At 38.2% G+C, this 15310-nt stretch overlaps 4 protein-coding genes across 16 annotated transcripts in view; 2 read left to right on the forward strand and 2 right to left on the reverse strand.

Moving 5' to 3' along the window:
• Positions 1 to 7156, forward strand: part of LOC110843952 (hemicentin-1) — a 104129-nt gene extending 96973 nt beyond the window's left edge. For 4 of the 13 annotated variants that reach the window (XM_035847087.1, XM_035847089.1, XM_035847088.1 and 1 more), the window contains 5 exons: positions 1762 to 2078; positions 2308 to 2361; positions 2856 to 2959; positions 3233 to 4711; positions 5067 to 6738. In XM_035847087.1, the coding sequence (XP_035702980.1) occupies positions 1762 to 2078; positions 2308 to 2361; positions 2856 to 2959; positions 3233 to 4711; positions 5067 to 5636 (2524 nt within the window). In that variant the 3' untranslated portion in view covers positions 5637 to 6738. Of the gene's footprint in view, positions 1 to 1091; positions 1172 to 1761; positions 2079 to 2307; positions 2362 to 2855; positions 2960 to 3232; positions 4712 to 5066 lie in introns of all 13 variants that reach the window. The other 9 variants (XM_035847091.1, XM_035847092.1, XM_035847096.1 and 6 more) reach the window with 8 other exon arrangements.
• Positions 7155 to 8334, reverse strand: LOC110845012. The gene is made up of 3 exons (XM_035847643.1): positions 7867 to 8334; positions 7446 to 7763; positions 7155 to 7380 (listed from the first exon to the last, which is right to left on the reverse strand). Exons 1-3 carry the CDS (start codon positions 8332 to 8334, stop codon positions 7249 to 7251), a joined length of 918 nt encoding a protein of 305 aa, XP_035703536.1. The 3' UTR covers positions 7155 to 7248.
• A 1200-nt stretch (positions 8335 to 9534) lies between these two features.
• Positions 9535 to 11982, forward strand: LOC110843633. The gene is made up of 5 exons (XM_022089619.2): positions 9535 to 9761; positions 9841 to 10095; positions 10162 to 10706; positions 10780 to 11363; positions 11473 to 11982. The coding sequence occupies exons 1-5, from the start codon at positions 9665 to 9667 to the stop codon at positions 11624 to 11626; spliced, it is 1635 nt and encodes a 544-aa protein (XP_021945311.1). The 5' UTR covers positions 9535 to 9664; the 3' UTR covers positions 11627 to 11982.
• Positions 11983 to 13355: 1373 nt separating this feature from the next.
• LOC118434674 lies at positions 13356 to 14099 on the reverse strand. The gene is made up of 3 exons (XM_035848733.1): positions 13826 to 14099; positions 13622 to 13737; positions 13356 to 13545 (listed from the first exon to the last, which is right to left on the reverse strand). Exons 1-3 carry the CDS (start codon positions 13956 to 13958, stop codon positions 13447 to 13449), a joined length of 348 nt encoding a protein of 115 aa, XP_035704626.1. The 5' UTR covers positions 13959 to 14099; the 3' UTR covers positions 13356 to 13446.
• Positions 14100 to 15310: the final 1211 nt, after the last annotated feature.

Consider the following 15310-nt stretch of genomic DNA (forward strand, 5'->3'; position numbering starts at 1 on the left):
CTTTATTAACACATTATGCAATGTGACTGTTGTTACTTTATATATTCATGATACATAACCAATCGTCTGGAGAATATGTAGATGTACTGATCCTTAGTTTGCGTGAACCTCTTACTCACTTACGTATTAATGAGAACAAACTTTCAAGAGGGAGTCAATATTTAAAAAAAATTATTCAGTAGCCGTGCATCGAGCATATATTTGTTTAGGCGTAATATGCACCGGGTTAGTAAATCACTAGAGTAGTTTAGTCCACGAACTCACAATACGGCCAAAAGTTTTAAGATTATTCTTCAAACAATCTTGGACTTTTATATTTTCATCCAAACGGTTCATTAAAGCAAATTAACTTATAAACAAATAGACAAACACTGGAACAAACACTGGTAAATTTGTACGGACCGGAAATTTTGTAAGTTATAAAAAGAGTTTTTATTACTGCAATGCAACTTGCAACTCAACCACTACCACCAGCAATCACTGACCCTCATTCATTCCATGTTCTCCCTTGTCCGTCATTCACTCTTGTCATGTTTGTTGATGTTGAATTGCATTATTAACTAATTGTGTTTGTCCAGAAAAAAAAACACAAATAACTCCTTTTGCTTAGATCAGTGTACGTTTCGTAAAAGTGTACGTGTTAGTTTCAGAGAAAAGACTGTTCCTTTCGTATTTGTCATTATTGTCGATTGTCATTAGTATTGTCGTGCCCGTCCATTTAGCAGCATATTTATATCACAGCCATACATATTTAATCCGCAGCGAACATAATTGGCAATTAAACAAGTTAATATACTGTGATTGATGTATTACCACTTACAACATTTTTCAACATTCAGCCAAGAACTCGCTCGACTGCATAATATGTACATCAACCCAAACAATACTACTTTTCAATTTTATCTGTATATACTCACCAACGAAGAATTACAACAAATGCAGTACTATTAGTTACGTACATGACGATTTGACAAAGGATGCACTTGTACGACGACTTCTAACTGACATCTCATGTTCTTGTGGAACAATTACGACAATTGTTGTTACACTAAAATCATTAATACCGAAACCTTTCTCTGTTGTGTGCCTAGTCCTGAGGGCAGAGCTTACATTTATGACGCTTCTCCATCACTCTCTACGAATTTCACTTCCACCTACACCCATTTCACAGGTAAATGGAACCAACCACTCTTTCTCTCAAAGTTGTCGTCTGTAAAAAACAAAATCTCGACGTCTTTATCGCTGTTTCCTTCTCCTCTACACCTCTCTCCTCACTTTACATTTGTCTAAACAGTGTCAATTGTCTCATTTTGCCTCAATATATATATTTCTATATCTCATTGTCAGCTATGATTTTACTCAACACATGAAATGAACGCAAACCGCTTCACTGTTGACTAATAACTCGCATAACATTATGATCATGTTACAAAATAATCATAAAATTCACTCGGAGGACGCACTCACAATCCCCCGTGTTGGCTTGAATCATTGTATTTGCCTGAATGCATTTTTTATCGCATCGTGTGAGAAAGTTATGTGACTAACAACATTGTAATAATAATTGAGATGCACACTTGAGCTATAAATAGCACGATACGTGTGATATTTATTATACATATGTATGTATAAAGAATAACAGTGCATGCATTACGTTATACGTATGTAGATATTGTTTTTTGTTGTGTTCAAAAGATTGATTTGATGCTTTTTTGTATCTTTTTCGTTGTGCCTTATAATTTTGCGTGCGTGTGCGAGCAGTCCTGATGGCAAAGATGTGTCGACATCCACTCTTGGGGCTGGAAATAACAATAACACGAGGACAAGCCCTCCGCCACCTCCTCCACCCAAGCCGCCTACAACTCCACCAGTCGATCCTGAAGGGGACAACTCGACAAATCAGTCAAAATGGCCGGTTAAACCGGGCGTCCACCTTCACGTAAATGGATTACACAGCTTGGGAAAAATTGTCAAACCAATTAATGGTTTCAGTTATGGAACTAAACATTCCACGTCCACACTGCCCACTAACCTTAGCAATAGTGCTCCCCATTTAATATCTTCGCAAGAAACAAGTGGTAAATTCCATCGTTTATTTTCTTTTCATAATTAAATTATAATTTAAACTTGCATTTTCAATTTCAAGTCTACATAAATTTTTGGAAAACAATTTTTTGAAATTCTTTATCTGTCATTTCTGAATATTTTGTTGTGTGGGAGAAGTATTTCTCAGAACTGGCGTTACATATATTTTACGCGTAGCTTTTTGTTCAGTTGTCCCATTTGAATTTGCCTTTAACCCTTTAGACACTCCGGTTAGTACGACCACCTTGACAAGAAAACGGAAGCGACCATCAAAAGGTAAATAATTTGCTGGAGATTGTTGGTTGAGTAATTATTTCTCAACGAGAAACTTCTCTCCGCCGCCAGTATATAAGCCATTATTTTCAGCCGTTGACATAAAATCAAGCCAATCGCAAAGGTTTCAAAGGATTATTGCGTGCTTTTAGCTTACTGTGTTGCATTATATTTATATCCGTATGTATATCAACTTGGGAATTTGCATGTGTTTGATCTTTTACGCTGAAAATGCCTGGTTGCTGTTGTGTCGTGTCTGTCGTGTCTTGTGGGAGCACGCCATATTGAGGTTTTGAGGCTGAAATCCATTTGTGCTGCTTGATGGTGAAAGCTTTAGTCTTTAGTATATCACTCGTTTCTCATATTATTCCGTCTTATCAAAGCAAATCACTTGTGTTAAGTCACTCAAGCATGGTTTAAAGCCCTGTTCCTGTGGCTTGATCAGTTTGGGTCCACGTGTTGGCATTTTGATTAATTTCTCATTATGTAAACTATAGATCCCAGTCCGGCACATCGCAAAGGGGGGGATTTACATGATGATAATAGCAAAGCGTTCTACGAGAATCTTCCATTTCATGGCCTCGCATCGCCACAGTCTAAGGTAATTCTATCCGTTTTTTCTGCAGAAATTTTTCTTTAAATATTCACAAACTCACAATCTAAATAATAATACATATACTTACAACAACCATAATATTTTTAACTACCCAATGCTGAAATATCGTTTGCATTGTCTACGTATCCAAATGAATGTTTTGCTTATACATTAATTTGTTTTGTTTTTTACTTTTGTTTTTGGTGTGTGTCGCTTCCCATTTGACCTTGTGTTGCATTCTCCTATCCAAACACAAACCTCACACTATACGGAAAATAGCCGGCAGAAATAAGGCCACCAAGTGAACTGAGTCACACAGGGTCTTCAGGCTATGGTTCCACCCGCAGCCAAAGGGAGAAAGCTGCGCTTGCAACCGGAAACGACGGAGGAGGGCCCCAGAAATCAACAATGGGCTCATTAACAAAGCCTGTTAGTATAGTCAAACCGTCAAAGGAGCAGAAAAGGGCCATCTCTCCAATTGCTTCGAAATCTACAAGCAATGGCCCCAAGACTTCTACCCCAAACAGTGACAGTACTACTACAGATCTGATGAACTCATTTAGCTACATATCAGAAACGTGTGGCAGTTCTTCTAATCTTGTTGTCGCAAATGCTGCACTCTTGGATATCCCCAGTTCCATTTCGACATTCCCTAAACGAAGCAAGAAACCAGTAGGTGTGGATGCAATATTTAATGCTCGTTTGACCAAAACCGAGTCAAATACAAATATTAGACTTGCCACGGTGAAGCCGCAAAGGATTGCATCTGTATCTGGGGGCTCCCTGCGCCCCTACAGATTGCCAGAAGCATCAAGAATCCTTTTTCGGTCGGTTAGAGGAAAATATGGGATTAGGGGATGGCCCTCATTACCTGAGGTCGTATTGGCACCAGGGTTATCAAATTCCGGAATCTTAACCTCGGTTGACGACGTTAGCAAGTCTAGTCCCGATAGCGCTGCCTGGTTTGAGAAGCAACCAGCTTCATCAATTAAAAGTGATTTGTCCAGTGGCAGCAGTGGTGGTGGTGGTGGTAGGAATTTGAGAGGTAGTGGCGTTGGTTGCTCAACTGCTTCTAATCAAGAGCAGCAGAACTTGAATCATTCCTCAGAGTCCGATCCAGCAGAAGATAGCAAGTTGGAAGCTATTACTATTGCCAATACCATCGCCAATAAAAATGCTAATAAAATTATTGGACCGAGACCTAACCACCACCCAGAACAAAAGGGGGTTTTTCTCACTAAACCAACCATTAGCAGCAAACCCACGTCTCCGTCCTCGTCGTCGATCAATTCAATCATGACGTCCATTAAGCCCACTTCATTCGACCTTAGAAAAAGTACAAATTCTAATCCCATAGTACCAACCTGCCCTACCTTTACCACTACCGCAACACTGCCCACAACTGCCACGATTGTGGGCAGCTCGAGAAAAAATTCTCTTGGCAAAGAAATTGCTGTAGCGTGTGAGAAAAAAGGTTCTAATTTGGCAAAATATCCACCTCCATTAATTGGAATTGGAAATGCCATCATTCCACCCCCACCAAGCAGCTTGGATGATGATGAGGACGAGGAAGAGCATGAAGAGAATGGGACCAGCAGCAATGATGACAACAACAACAGCGCCACTAATGACCAAGCATGTCTCACGGTGAAAGCAAAGTTCAAATCTGCAGTTCCAATGGCTGCCCCTCGAATACAGACCAAATCAAAGGGCATATATCAAAATATACCCTTTACGAAAAAGACTCCTAGGCATGAGGTGTAGTAAATAGTTACATACGTTCAATCGCTTTTCTCCTCGTTGCTAATTAAACGCGTGTTCTTGACCATTCATGTCATCCTTCCTCCCGTTCAAATTAAATTGTGTTCTCAACCGCTATTCATTGTACTCTTTTTTGTTGTACATGTAAATATCATGGCTTGCTCAATGATTTCGGTCATGTTCAACCCGCTTAGCTACCATTCCTTTTATACATATGTGCTACATACATATGCATGTGTGAACGTACACTATTTGTACATATGTACATGTACATACATGTATTTGCCTATCTAACTGGTTTAATTGTGCACTAATAAGGGTTTCTTTGTAAATATTTGTACATTAACCACAGACCCTGCTGACCCCACTCTCCCTCCAATACCAACATCAAAATCCCAATCACCTCACAAATCATCAAAGCCATACCCTTGCGGGAAACCACCTTAGCCAGCACCAACTGCAACAGCTTTCCGTTGCACCCCACTCCCACTCTGGTCTCATCAATCAGCAGCAATCATCTCATCCCAACCAGTATGCAACAACTCATCGCACCTTCCCATCCAATGTCCAGGCCGACTTGTTTTCGTCGCTGAACAGAAAGGGACCGAGACCAGTTGGTCCTCCGTTCTCCAAAGCGGACATTATGGACATGACAGGAAATGGTTCAAATCGGAGAACTGCCAATGGGGGTGCGCCTCCATTGTGGCATGCTGATCTCATTTATGGTCACATTCCCAACGGTCGTGGCAGTGCTGGAAACAATGGGCACATGATGTCCAGTAATGGGCAGATGCCACATAACGGGTACATTCCAAACGGAATGCGCAACGGGAATAGCACGATTGTTGGAACAGTTCATCCCAACAATAATTCTGGTACTCAACCTTTCCCTATGATGAGAGGAGGCGAGATAAATGTTTGACATAGGGACACTGTTTTATAATTGCTTGCTTAGTAATCACCAGAAATATTTAGGAGGTTTCGCAGATTTGATGCGAAAACTGACTGCCATAATTATTACCCTCCATCCACAACCATTCCTATTCCCATCCATAATGTCCTAGCGTGTTGCAAATGTGTACATAGATAGATGATGGCGTATTTGGTTGTCACCAAACCAAAGGCACATGCCAAGTGCAATCCGCTTGACCTCTGTGTCAATAATTGTAATAGGAATGTATGTATGTACATAATATATCGCAAGTGTGCTATCTGGTTAAAATGTAGATTTTTTGTGATTCATCAATCAAATGGTGTATTTTGGGGCTTGGAATTTGTAATAGGCTCATTGCACTATCACTGACTCTATCTTGTACTGGTTGGTGTTATTAACAGTTAATAGTATACCGTGGACATTGTTTATTTCTTTGTGTCGAGTGTACTAATCATATACACAAGAAATATGACTTTGTGTGCTTGTCAATTGTCCTGCATTGGTCATTGTCCCTATTTCGTGCGGATTAATGTATTTGTTATGAATAATTAAATAAGTTTATGATAAAGTAATCCATATTATTGTTTATAAGAGCTTTATGCCTAATCATTAATTAACTCGAACGAAATCATAATATTAAAAAATAAACGTAAACAATGTTAGACTGAAATTTGACATTCATATAGAAAAGGTATTTATAATCCTTAAGGAGTACATTTACAGTTAAGAAGTACATATACTAAAAAATTACTAAGATTTTAATTGTTTTTTTACCAGTAATAGATAATACATAACAATGTTTGTTGTTTTTAATGTATGAATATTTTTTATTTATTTTTGTTACATTTTTTTACTACTTTTGTTTACAAAGATAATTATTACATATTACTATTACACGTACAATATATGAACTCTAATTTATGTCAAATTCCGACCCATTATGTATGTATAATTTTTATAGCCGTACAAACCAACAACGGCAGAGTTGGACTATGCAGACTCTGACTATAAAAATCTCTACAACTACGGTCCTATGAATTATAAGGAGGTTTCGAAAGAAAATAACAATCAAAATGCGAAGAAGAAAGCAGGAAATTCAACCGTCGAGTCTGAGATGCTTTAAATGTTTAAAAATATTTAGTTATAATCCTTGTAACTGAAAACTGGTGATCATAATTTCTTTTAAGTATCATGGAAAGATGTGTGGCGTCTTTTACTTCTCTTCCGTCTGTATCTATGTATGTTTTATGTGCACTGTTGCGGAATATTATAAAATATACATTACGTACACATTTATGTATAATAAATAAGTAAATGTGCCTTCCCTAGATCTGTAAAGTATGGAGTTCGCTGTATGTATTACCATGTTGGATTGCACACTATATCAGATGTGTCAAAGAAGTAAATTCATAAATGTACAAGTCGAAAGAAATGTTGAGTGTCTCTGAATTAGAGATGTTGTTTAATGATTACAGTGATGCGAAATAAATGATTTTTGAGAAAATATACATTTGCATGGATTTCAGCCTCAAAAATTTCATTATTCAACACCGCCAGGATACAACTTAGTGATAACAAAGAAATTACTGCAATTGTACGATCAAGCTCCAGCATTGTGTTTCACTTCCGGTAAGCGGTCTGGTTTTTTCAGGCAATAATAGTGGTACGCATTATAGGCGGAAAATCGTCTCGGGTGTGGTTTCGAGCAAAGCAGTTGACGTGACGTGGAGTTCTGCAAGTTAAATAAACAACAAATTGCAATGTTGGTAAGCAAATCAGGAACATCCTTTAGCATACCCATGGTTGATTGTCGTCGCATTGGTCATGAGCTAGGGTGATATTTTTTTGATAAAGCGGTTCGTTGTCTACGGTAAACTTCCCATTGGGAAACTTGACATAACAAGCACCACCATTTGGACTTCGACATATATTTAAGCTTTGATTATAGTTCATTTGCACCCAGGTGTTGGTACTGATTTTCGCATATTTACAAATGCAAGTCCCTGCTAGCTTTTCGTCCAAGTCCGCCGTGGCACACACCATTCGACCCTTGTTTGGATACTTGGCCTTCTCACAATAGTCCCACTCCAATGCTTCTGTGGGGTTGCATGGATCCTATTAGGAAATCATTATATAATTACCATCCAACGCGGGGAGGAATGTATTGAGAGCAGGAATGAACTTTAATATTTTTAATATTCTTATGGTTTATACTTGCCCCATGCTGAGCGTTCGTGTCAGCCGGTTCTCGCACATATTTCCCTCCGACGCTCATTTGTGCCAGCATTTTTGCGTTGGGTCCATAATCTTCAGCGTATATTCCGTCTGTGCCATTATTATTGGTAGAATTAGCCATCCCTTGATTTCGTCTTCTGGAAGGTTTCCCCATGGATCGACCCATGGAGCGGCCGTGTTGAGTCATATTATTGTCGAGAATTTGGTCGTCGAGAGAGGGTTCAGTGGAATAATGATCTATTGTAAGATTAGTTGTTACTTTTGGTTTATGTCTGCGTTGCATTGTGGGTGCTCCAAGTTTGTAAGACTGTTCGGGCCGATAGGGGACAGGTATTGCGAGATGTCGAGTTCTAAGTTCCACAATTAAATTTATTTGTGGAGAGGGGCAACAGCTTCTAAACAGAATCAGTGTTACAAATACGGCGAATAATGGCAGTAGTGGCAGACTCATTTGGATGAACAAGCACTGGTCTTATCTTGGAAGAGTGGCAGCTAAAATCGGATGTGGTCATTGTAAATTTAAATATCATATAGATTATTATTATTATTGCCGAGGTTGCCAGATGCCGTCTCAGATGATAATTTTATCTCTGTTGTAAAACAAAGTGTTGTCTCTTGACAACCTACACTACATATTAGTAAATATTAATTGGCGTATCTTTATTGAAGATAACGGATGATAACGTACAGGTGAGAAAAAATGGTAAAGGGTTTCCTACTACTCTCTACAAACTAATTATTAGTTGCTTCATACATCTAGTATTATTGATTATTTTAGATTTTCTTCAATTTCTAAGTAATAAATAATTTGAGAAAAAATTATTATAAAAAATTGTCTTGATAAAAATTTTTATAGTTTATTATTTATTTACAAAAAATGTGTTTTAATAAAATAAAATTTGAGAAAATTACGAAATGTTTTACCAGAGTCAATATTGACTTTATGTTGTTGCATGTATAATTCCTTAATAAAACTCTTCGATGGAATTGAGGAGTTTGATTAAAGGTCGTTCACCTAAGAATCACATGATACGAACTCTAAATAATAAATTATAACCAGTGATTACTATTTCGTTGCAATCGTAAACTATAAATAAAAATATTTTCTAATGTCATCTTTGCGAGCTATGCACTAGCAGGCATCTCCTAGTATCCGTTGATGGATAGGTTGCAAAACCTACTGAATTGAGCATTCCTATTATGCAAGATACCCTCGAAAGAGTAGAAGTTTGCAATCCAAGACGGTTACACACTTGCATGAAAACCTGTACAAATAAACCATGTTGATCATGAACTTGAACTCACTGCATTCCAGATGTATTATTAAGATTATGGGACTTTACGACTCCGACTTGACAGAGATTGATGAATGATTGACAATTCGCATTGTATTTGCACTTGTACAAACCGGGTTCATTATCTCGTTGTGTGCGCTATAACACAAGCAATGATCATAAAAAATGTTAACAATAATCTAAACTCTACATGCATTCCGATTATGATGCTCCTACAAGTAGTGTTGTTGAATTGAATTTAAATGGTCAACAAACCAGGCATCGCCATTGACTGATATACGTATGCACAAATCCCATACAAGAAACCAACCACCTTATATGGAACACATGTAGATGATGAGATGAGAGACAAATTAGCAAATTCAACTTCCTTGTTAGCCCCAGACGTTTGATTTGATCTGCAAATATCACAACCAAGACGCTACTCAGTTTTGCTCGACACTTATCCTGGTGCAGGCATAATAAATATTTGTCACCAATCTCAAAATGAGACGCGAATATATCATTTGTCTCGTCATAACTTTGGCCACAGTTTCGCAAGGAAAGAGATGGAACACGAACAAGGACTCCATCATTGTAGATGGTTAGTAATTAGTGACATATTTACACATGTTCATATAATTTCTAATTTTAGTCCTAAAAAAATTATTGGATTATTTCAGCTCATTTCAATAGTGAGGAAAATGAACAGGTTCAATTTGACGATGCGTCAAGGAAATCAGAGTGTTACACTTCCGAAGGGGAGCCAGGAGAGTGCGTCACGATGGTCCGATGTCATCCCATTTTATTTTCAGAAAAGGGTCAACTGCGAAATGCAGGTCTGGCTATAACCTACGCGCAGGCGGATAATGTCTGCTCCAGCAAGAATACACTGGACGGAAGTTCAGAAAAACAATCAAGCGAGGGAATTGATGAACGTATGCATAAGCAACATTGCTTTCGAGATGGGCTGCTATTCTCACTTTATATTTATTTGCTTATAGAAATTGGACAAAAAGTCATTTGCTGCTCGAGAGATAGAATTCAATATGATGTCCGCTCCGAACTTGACCAGGATTTGGAGACCTACACGACAACCGTTCTCCCTTTTACCGTCGATTCGGAACTTCCAACAACGGGGTCGAGTAATTTGGATGAAGTGTCAGATTCCACCCCCGTTGCCACAATTAACGTAGAAGATGACATAGTTATTGTTGAAAGCGACAATAAATCACCCTCATCAGTGGCACCAGTGGAGGTTGATGTTGAAGTTGAATCGATAACCACTCTAGCTCCAACTCAAACTATTATTGGTGACCCTGTACAAGAACCAGGAGAAAGTGTGACTAGCTCGTCAGTTGATATTGTTGGAACATTCGCACCAGCAAGCCAAGCGCCTACGTCAGGGGGTCAAGAACAGGAATCACCTCCAGTTAGCGTTCCTCCTCCGACAGAAGATAGAGACATTTTCGAACCCAACCCAACCTCAGTTTGCCCATCAACAAGCTCTTACGATACTTGGCCCGTTTTCCACGATTATCCATGGCTGGTAAGCCTATTTAAATAGAAAATATAGCTACAATGCAAATATAACCTTCTCATATCGTGTTTTGCAATTTCAGGCGACGATTCAAACTCGTGCAAAGACTGGTCCCACATGCAGCGGCTCTCTTATTACTGAAAGTCACATACTCACAAATAAAATTTGTATTCACAGATTTAATTCACGAGACGTAGCAAGAATGCAGATTCGTATCGGGTTTAGCAAGCGATCGTCAAATGATACATTCAACGACTATTATGTTCTAAGAAATGCATCCAAAATAATATTTCACAAGAGATTTCATGAAGAAAGTAAAATGGACAATAATATTGCTCTAATCAAGCTGGATGAACCAGTTGAATTCGACCAGAATGTCGCTCCAATTGGAATATTTGCACCTCTTGGAGGCTACGATATTGGAAATTGTACTGCTGCAGAAGCTGGGTGGATAAAATATGGAAATCGAAAGGTCACCGGAATATCAGATGGTGTTATCCAGTTTGTGGAACCACCCACGAGTGACTTTCACCTGAGAGAAAGTTTAAGTCGAGTTCTCAGCAATGAAGAATGCAACACTCAATTAAATTCTCAGATTACTGACAAGATGATTTGTGCAAGGACTACCATTTCAGAGGAACCCACCGTTTCAACTGATTTCTTCAGGTTGGTTACTTCTTTATTCTTTACATTATGACCAGAAAATTAACACCGGATTTTTCCCCATGGTCTTTTCTTTGTAATAAAAATGATTCTTTATCGCTCTGTTTTTCAGGTGGAACGATGGAGGTCCACTGGTTGTAAAAGTTGGAAACACGTTCCAGCAAATTGGGATAAAATCTTGGGCGTATGAGGGTCAGCAGTATCCAACTGTTTTCATCCGAGTGGAGTCATACCTTGATTGGATTAGGAATAATTTAAAAATGTAGGGAGCCCATGCATGAATTAATTTGTAAGGAAATAAGTTTTCTGCATAGTTGTAAGCTCCACATAATTAGGCTTCGTAGAATTTTATTTATTTATTTATTTGTGGTTATGCGGTAACATTGTACAAGTTAATTAAAGGTCATTGATAAAGTTCACTCTAATACTTACAAATGTTAGTTGTGTATAAATATTTATAATTTGCTTCTGAAAAATTGTTTCGTTAGAAAGAAAAGAACGTACGTACGTATAAAACTTCCATGGAATGAAATCCGGTGTTTTCCTTTTTGACAATGAGCCAACTCATAAATCAGCCATTTGCAATTTGAGAATAAATGTGTTTCAATTTTTATCCAATTTACCATCAAAGCTTTTACTTGAGTTACATGTTTTTGAAGAGCATACTATGAGAATTTAAAACTTGCCGTGCTATATTTCCGCATTGCAGTTATGAAAATCTGATGACAAAATTGAGTTATGTTGTAAATTATTGTAAGCTCAAGCTCCCTCCTCTCAACGCGGTGAAAACTCGAGGATCGCTCCTGCTTGTACACATCTCTGTAGACTCTTGTCGAAATGGAACCTTCCGTAAAACCACCAGCTCAAGTGTCACATTGGAAATAGGATGAATAGATGAGTGCGGAAGTAAGCAAGACTTCTCCATCTCGGTTGACAATGCAGCCTTGTAAATATGTGCTTGAACTGTGCTCTCCCCTGCTGCCTGCGACCCTCCCTTCCTCCTTAACAAAGGTTGGGTGGCAACACTCAATTTGGAGCTGGTATCCCACTTGTCCCATGCAGGGAATGTAATTGAATTTCCGGGATCTTTGGCAGCCTCTAATTTTCAAAGGGCGACATTCAGCAACAATCTACACTGTAATTGTATCATAAACAAAAGGGTATTATGAAAGGGGTGGAGGAAGGAACGACGGGGTTCTCAGAGCACACTTTCGATGAAACAGTCTCCACAATGGGATGATACAACTTCTGTCATATCTCATTTTGATTTAAAGTCAACCAGTTCAACAATAACGGGTTGTTGCTGTTGCTTGCACGGGAAATGTGATGGAAGGAAGAACATCAGACCCACTTTCTCTCTTCTGTCTCTTCAGCATTCCGTGGCGATGAGATGAGAAAATAAGTAATGTGCGTGCATGAGAAGGAAAGTGAGAATTATGAAGCTCGTGTGTATGTCTGTACTACTCTGTAGCACCACAAACATTGAATTGTGTAGATCGACTGCTGCATGCGTCCCTTGAGACCGTCGATGTCGATGTGCGAGACTTGTCTCCAAGTTCTAAAGGGTGACGACAAAGGGCACAAACAAGGAGCAGCAAAATATTTAATCGAAATACTGTTACATCTGTCATTGCTAAATCGACAAAGACAATAGTTTGAGAGAAATTCATATCAAATTTAAACCTTAATAAGTATTCATTCGATTCTGCACATTGTATACGTAAATAAGAAATTACAATCATTCATCTTATTGCAATAAAGTAAGTCGAGTCAAGCCAAGTTCCATGTTGGTTAAATCTAGATTTTTGTACGTAATTATTAAATCTTAAAAGGTTTGTACACAAAAAAATCTCTGAAAACCTCATGATTGAGTTATTCAGCACGAGTAACAATGAAGATTAAAATTTCAAATCGTGCAAAATAGGATATCAAGTAAAATAACCTGACAAGTTATCAAATACTTTGTATAAATCCATTTGTTCTTTATTTCCTGAATGTAATGCACATACTTAATTTATCCGAAGAATTGGAAGCTCAAGTTCCAAAGGCCCAACAAATTTTCTAAAATATTGCGATCATCCTCCTGTCACATTTTCTCTCGGAATGGCACTTCTTCGACCACTTTAAGTCGAGTGCCTCTTAATTTTAGTTCATCCAGGAGACGTTGTGCCTCTGTCAAAATTAGCTAAGAACATAAACACATAAATTTCAATTTGAGTCGTCCAAGCGATTGAAAACAGTAGATGTATGAAGTTTATTACCACAATATTTATGAGCGTAATACACGAAATCTGTGGCACTTGTTGTATTCCACAGAATAAACCGTTAACGACTTCCCGACCTCGGTCAAAGTTTCCCAACTCGAATTCAGTCAGACCTAATTGAGAGAAGATTATGTATTACTCACAATCTTTGACTCCTAATTTTAGTCATTAATACCATGTGCACGGAATGATATGGTATACCTGTCAATTCCTTCAGTGTCCCAATGATGTCTGAAATATTGTCACAAAGGCTGCAATCAAAGAATAGCGAAAACGCTTGCAAGTTTTCTAATCCTGCAAATTTTTGAATCCCATCCTTAAGACAATCGCTCATTGAATAATCGGATTGAAACTTTCGGGCTAATCCTAGCTTCAGTCTGATAATGTTTGGAAAAAGTGTGACTAGAATTTGAAACGATAATGCACAAGAAATGCTTCCAATTAGAGTTAATTTCCTCAGAGTTAGAACTGGTTCGTAGAGGTCAGACTTCAATAAAACAGTATCCAGATCGCCTTTAATTTAATCAAAACATTTATATTCATCAAAACATTTATATTCTTGATTCTTGATTTAATTCTCGCCTTGGTTAACGTTGATATAAAAAACCTGAAGGTTGCTCATTTTCTTGCATTCCAGTGACCGAATACTAGAATCAGTCTGTAGAAAGCCTTTCAACTTGAACACTTGAACCCTGCTCAAATCTGGGTAGTCATATTTTGAGGTATTGAAAATATTGTGATCATTGTCATTATTATCTCCTGTATCGTCAGTGTCATCTGAACCATCGTCATCGTCAAAATATGACCCAGTAGGGAAACCCAAAGTCAGAGTTTGCAATGTTCCTGCTACTTTCGTAATCAGAGGTGTAACCCAACTGCATTTATTTCGGATGTTTAATTTTGCCAACTTTGGTAGAAAAAGGTCCTCAAAATTCAATTCCTCATTTCCGTCACAAATGTCCAACTCTGTAAAGTTTTTGGTAATTTCTTGGCAAGGTGCAATCCCTGTGAAGAACTCAGAACATGTCGTTTGCTCTCCCATAGTGATCGAGTTTAACAATGGGGATGACTTTGCAATCTCTATTAATGGTGCTGAATAACTGCTGGCGTCAATGTAGCTTCGCGTAGGGAGTATTTTAAGGGACTTCAGTTTCAGTGTTGTCCCCAACGAAAAGGCAAGACCTTCAAGTGAGATATCCTCTGTGCAAATTATGGTCAGTTCTTCTAAATTTCGGCACCATGTTTCAAGAACTTGTTTAATAACTGAGATTGTGGGCGAATCGAATGATATTGAATTCAGGTTCGTTCCAAATTCCCGAAGGATAACCTGAGACTCCAATTCACGTACGTCGAAACACGCATATGTAAAGGCTATCCCCTTGATGAGCACAAGTCCATCAACAGTTAAATCCATCATTTGGTAAACGCTGTCAAGCGGAATTGGGTCACCCGAAGAGTCATGACTGTTTTCCCATTTATGAAAATCAATCCAGGTTTTTGACGATAATTCAGGCACGACTTTTGCGTTCCAAGCCTTACAGACCAAGCGAACATTTTTCAACGTGTCGACATCCATTGCTTTAAAAACATTATCTAATGCCTAAAATTAACAAAAATAGATACTTAATCACTCATATCAAAGACTTTTACTCATTATTATTCTGCTCCATGTTGTAATCATTTACT

This window comes from Folsomia candida, unplaced genomic scaffold (assembly GCF_002217175.1).
Source record: "Folsomia candida strain VU population unplaced genomic scaffold, ASM221717v1 Fcan01_Sc002, whole genome shotgun sequence".
NCBI lineage: Eukaryota > Metazoa > Arthropoda > Collembola > Entomobryomorpha > Isotomidae > Folsomia > Folsomia candida.

Coding starts and splice junctions, on each gene's coding strand:
- LOC110845012 (XM_035847643.1), bottom strand. CDS start 8,334: ATGAGTCTGCCACTACTGCCATTATTCGCCGTATTTGTAACACTGATT. Junction 7,764..7,866: donor ACACGAACGCTCAGCATGGG/GCAAGTATAAAC, acceptor ATTTCCTAATAG/GATCCATGCAACCCCACAGA. Junction 7,381..7,445: donor GCGACGACAATCAACCATGG/GTATGCTAAAGG, acceptor TTTAACTTGCAG/AACTCCACGTCACGTCAACT.
- LOC110843633 (XM_022089619.2), top strand. CDS start 9,665: ATGAGACGCGAATATATCATTTGTCTCGTCATAACTTTGGCCACAGTT. Junction 10,096..10,161: donor AAGCGAGGGAATTGATGAAC/GTATGCATAAGC, acceptor ATTTGCTTATAG/AAATTGGACAAAAAGTCATT. Junction 11,364..11,472: donor GTTTCAACTGATTTCTTCAG/GTTGGTTACTTC, acceptor TCTGTTTTTCAG/GTGGAACGATGGAGGTCCAC.
- LOC118434674 (XM_035848733.1), bottom strand. CDS start 13,958: ATGAGCGATTGTCTTAAGGATGGGATTCAAAAATTTGCAGGATTAGAA. Junction 13,738..13,825: donor GACACTGAAGGAATTGACAG/GTATACCATATC, acceptor TCTCTCAATTAG/GTCTGACTGAATTCGAGTTG. Junction 13,546..13,621: donor TTACGCTCATAAATATTGTG/GTAATAAACTTC, acceptor TTATGTTCTTAG/CTAATTTTGACAGAGGCACA.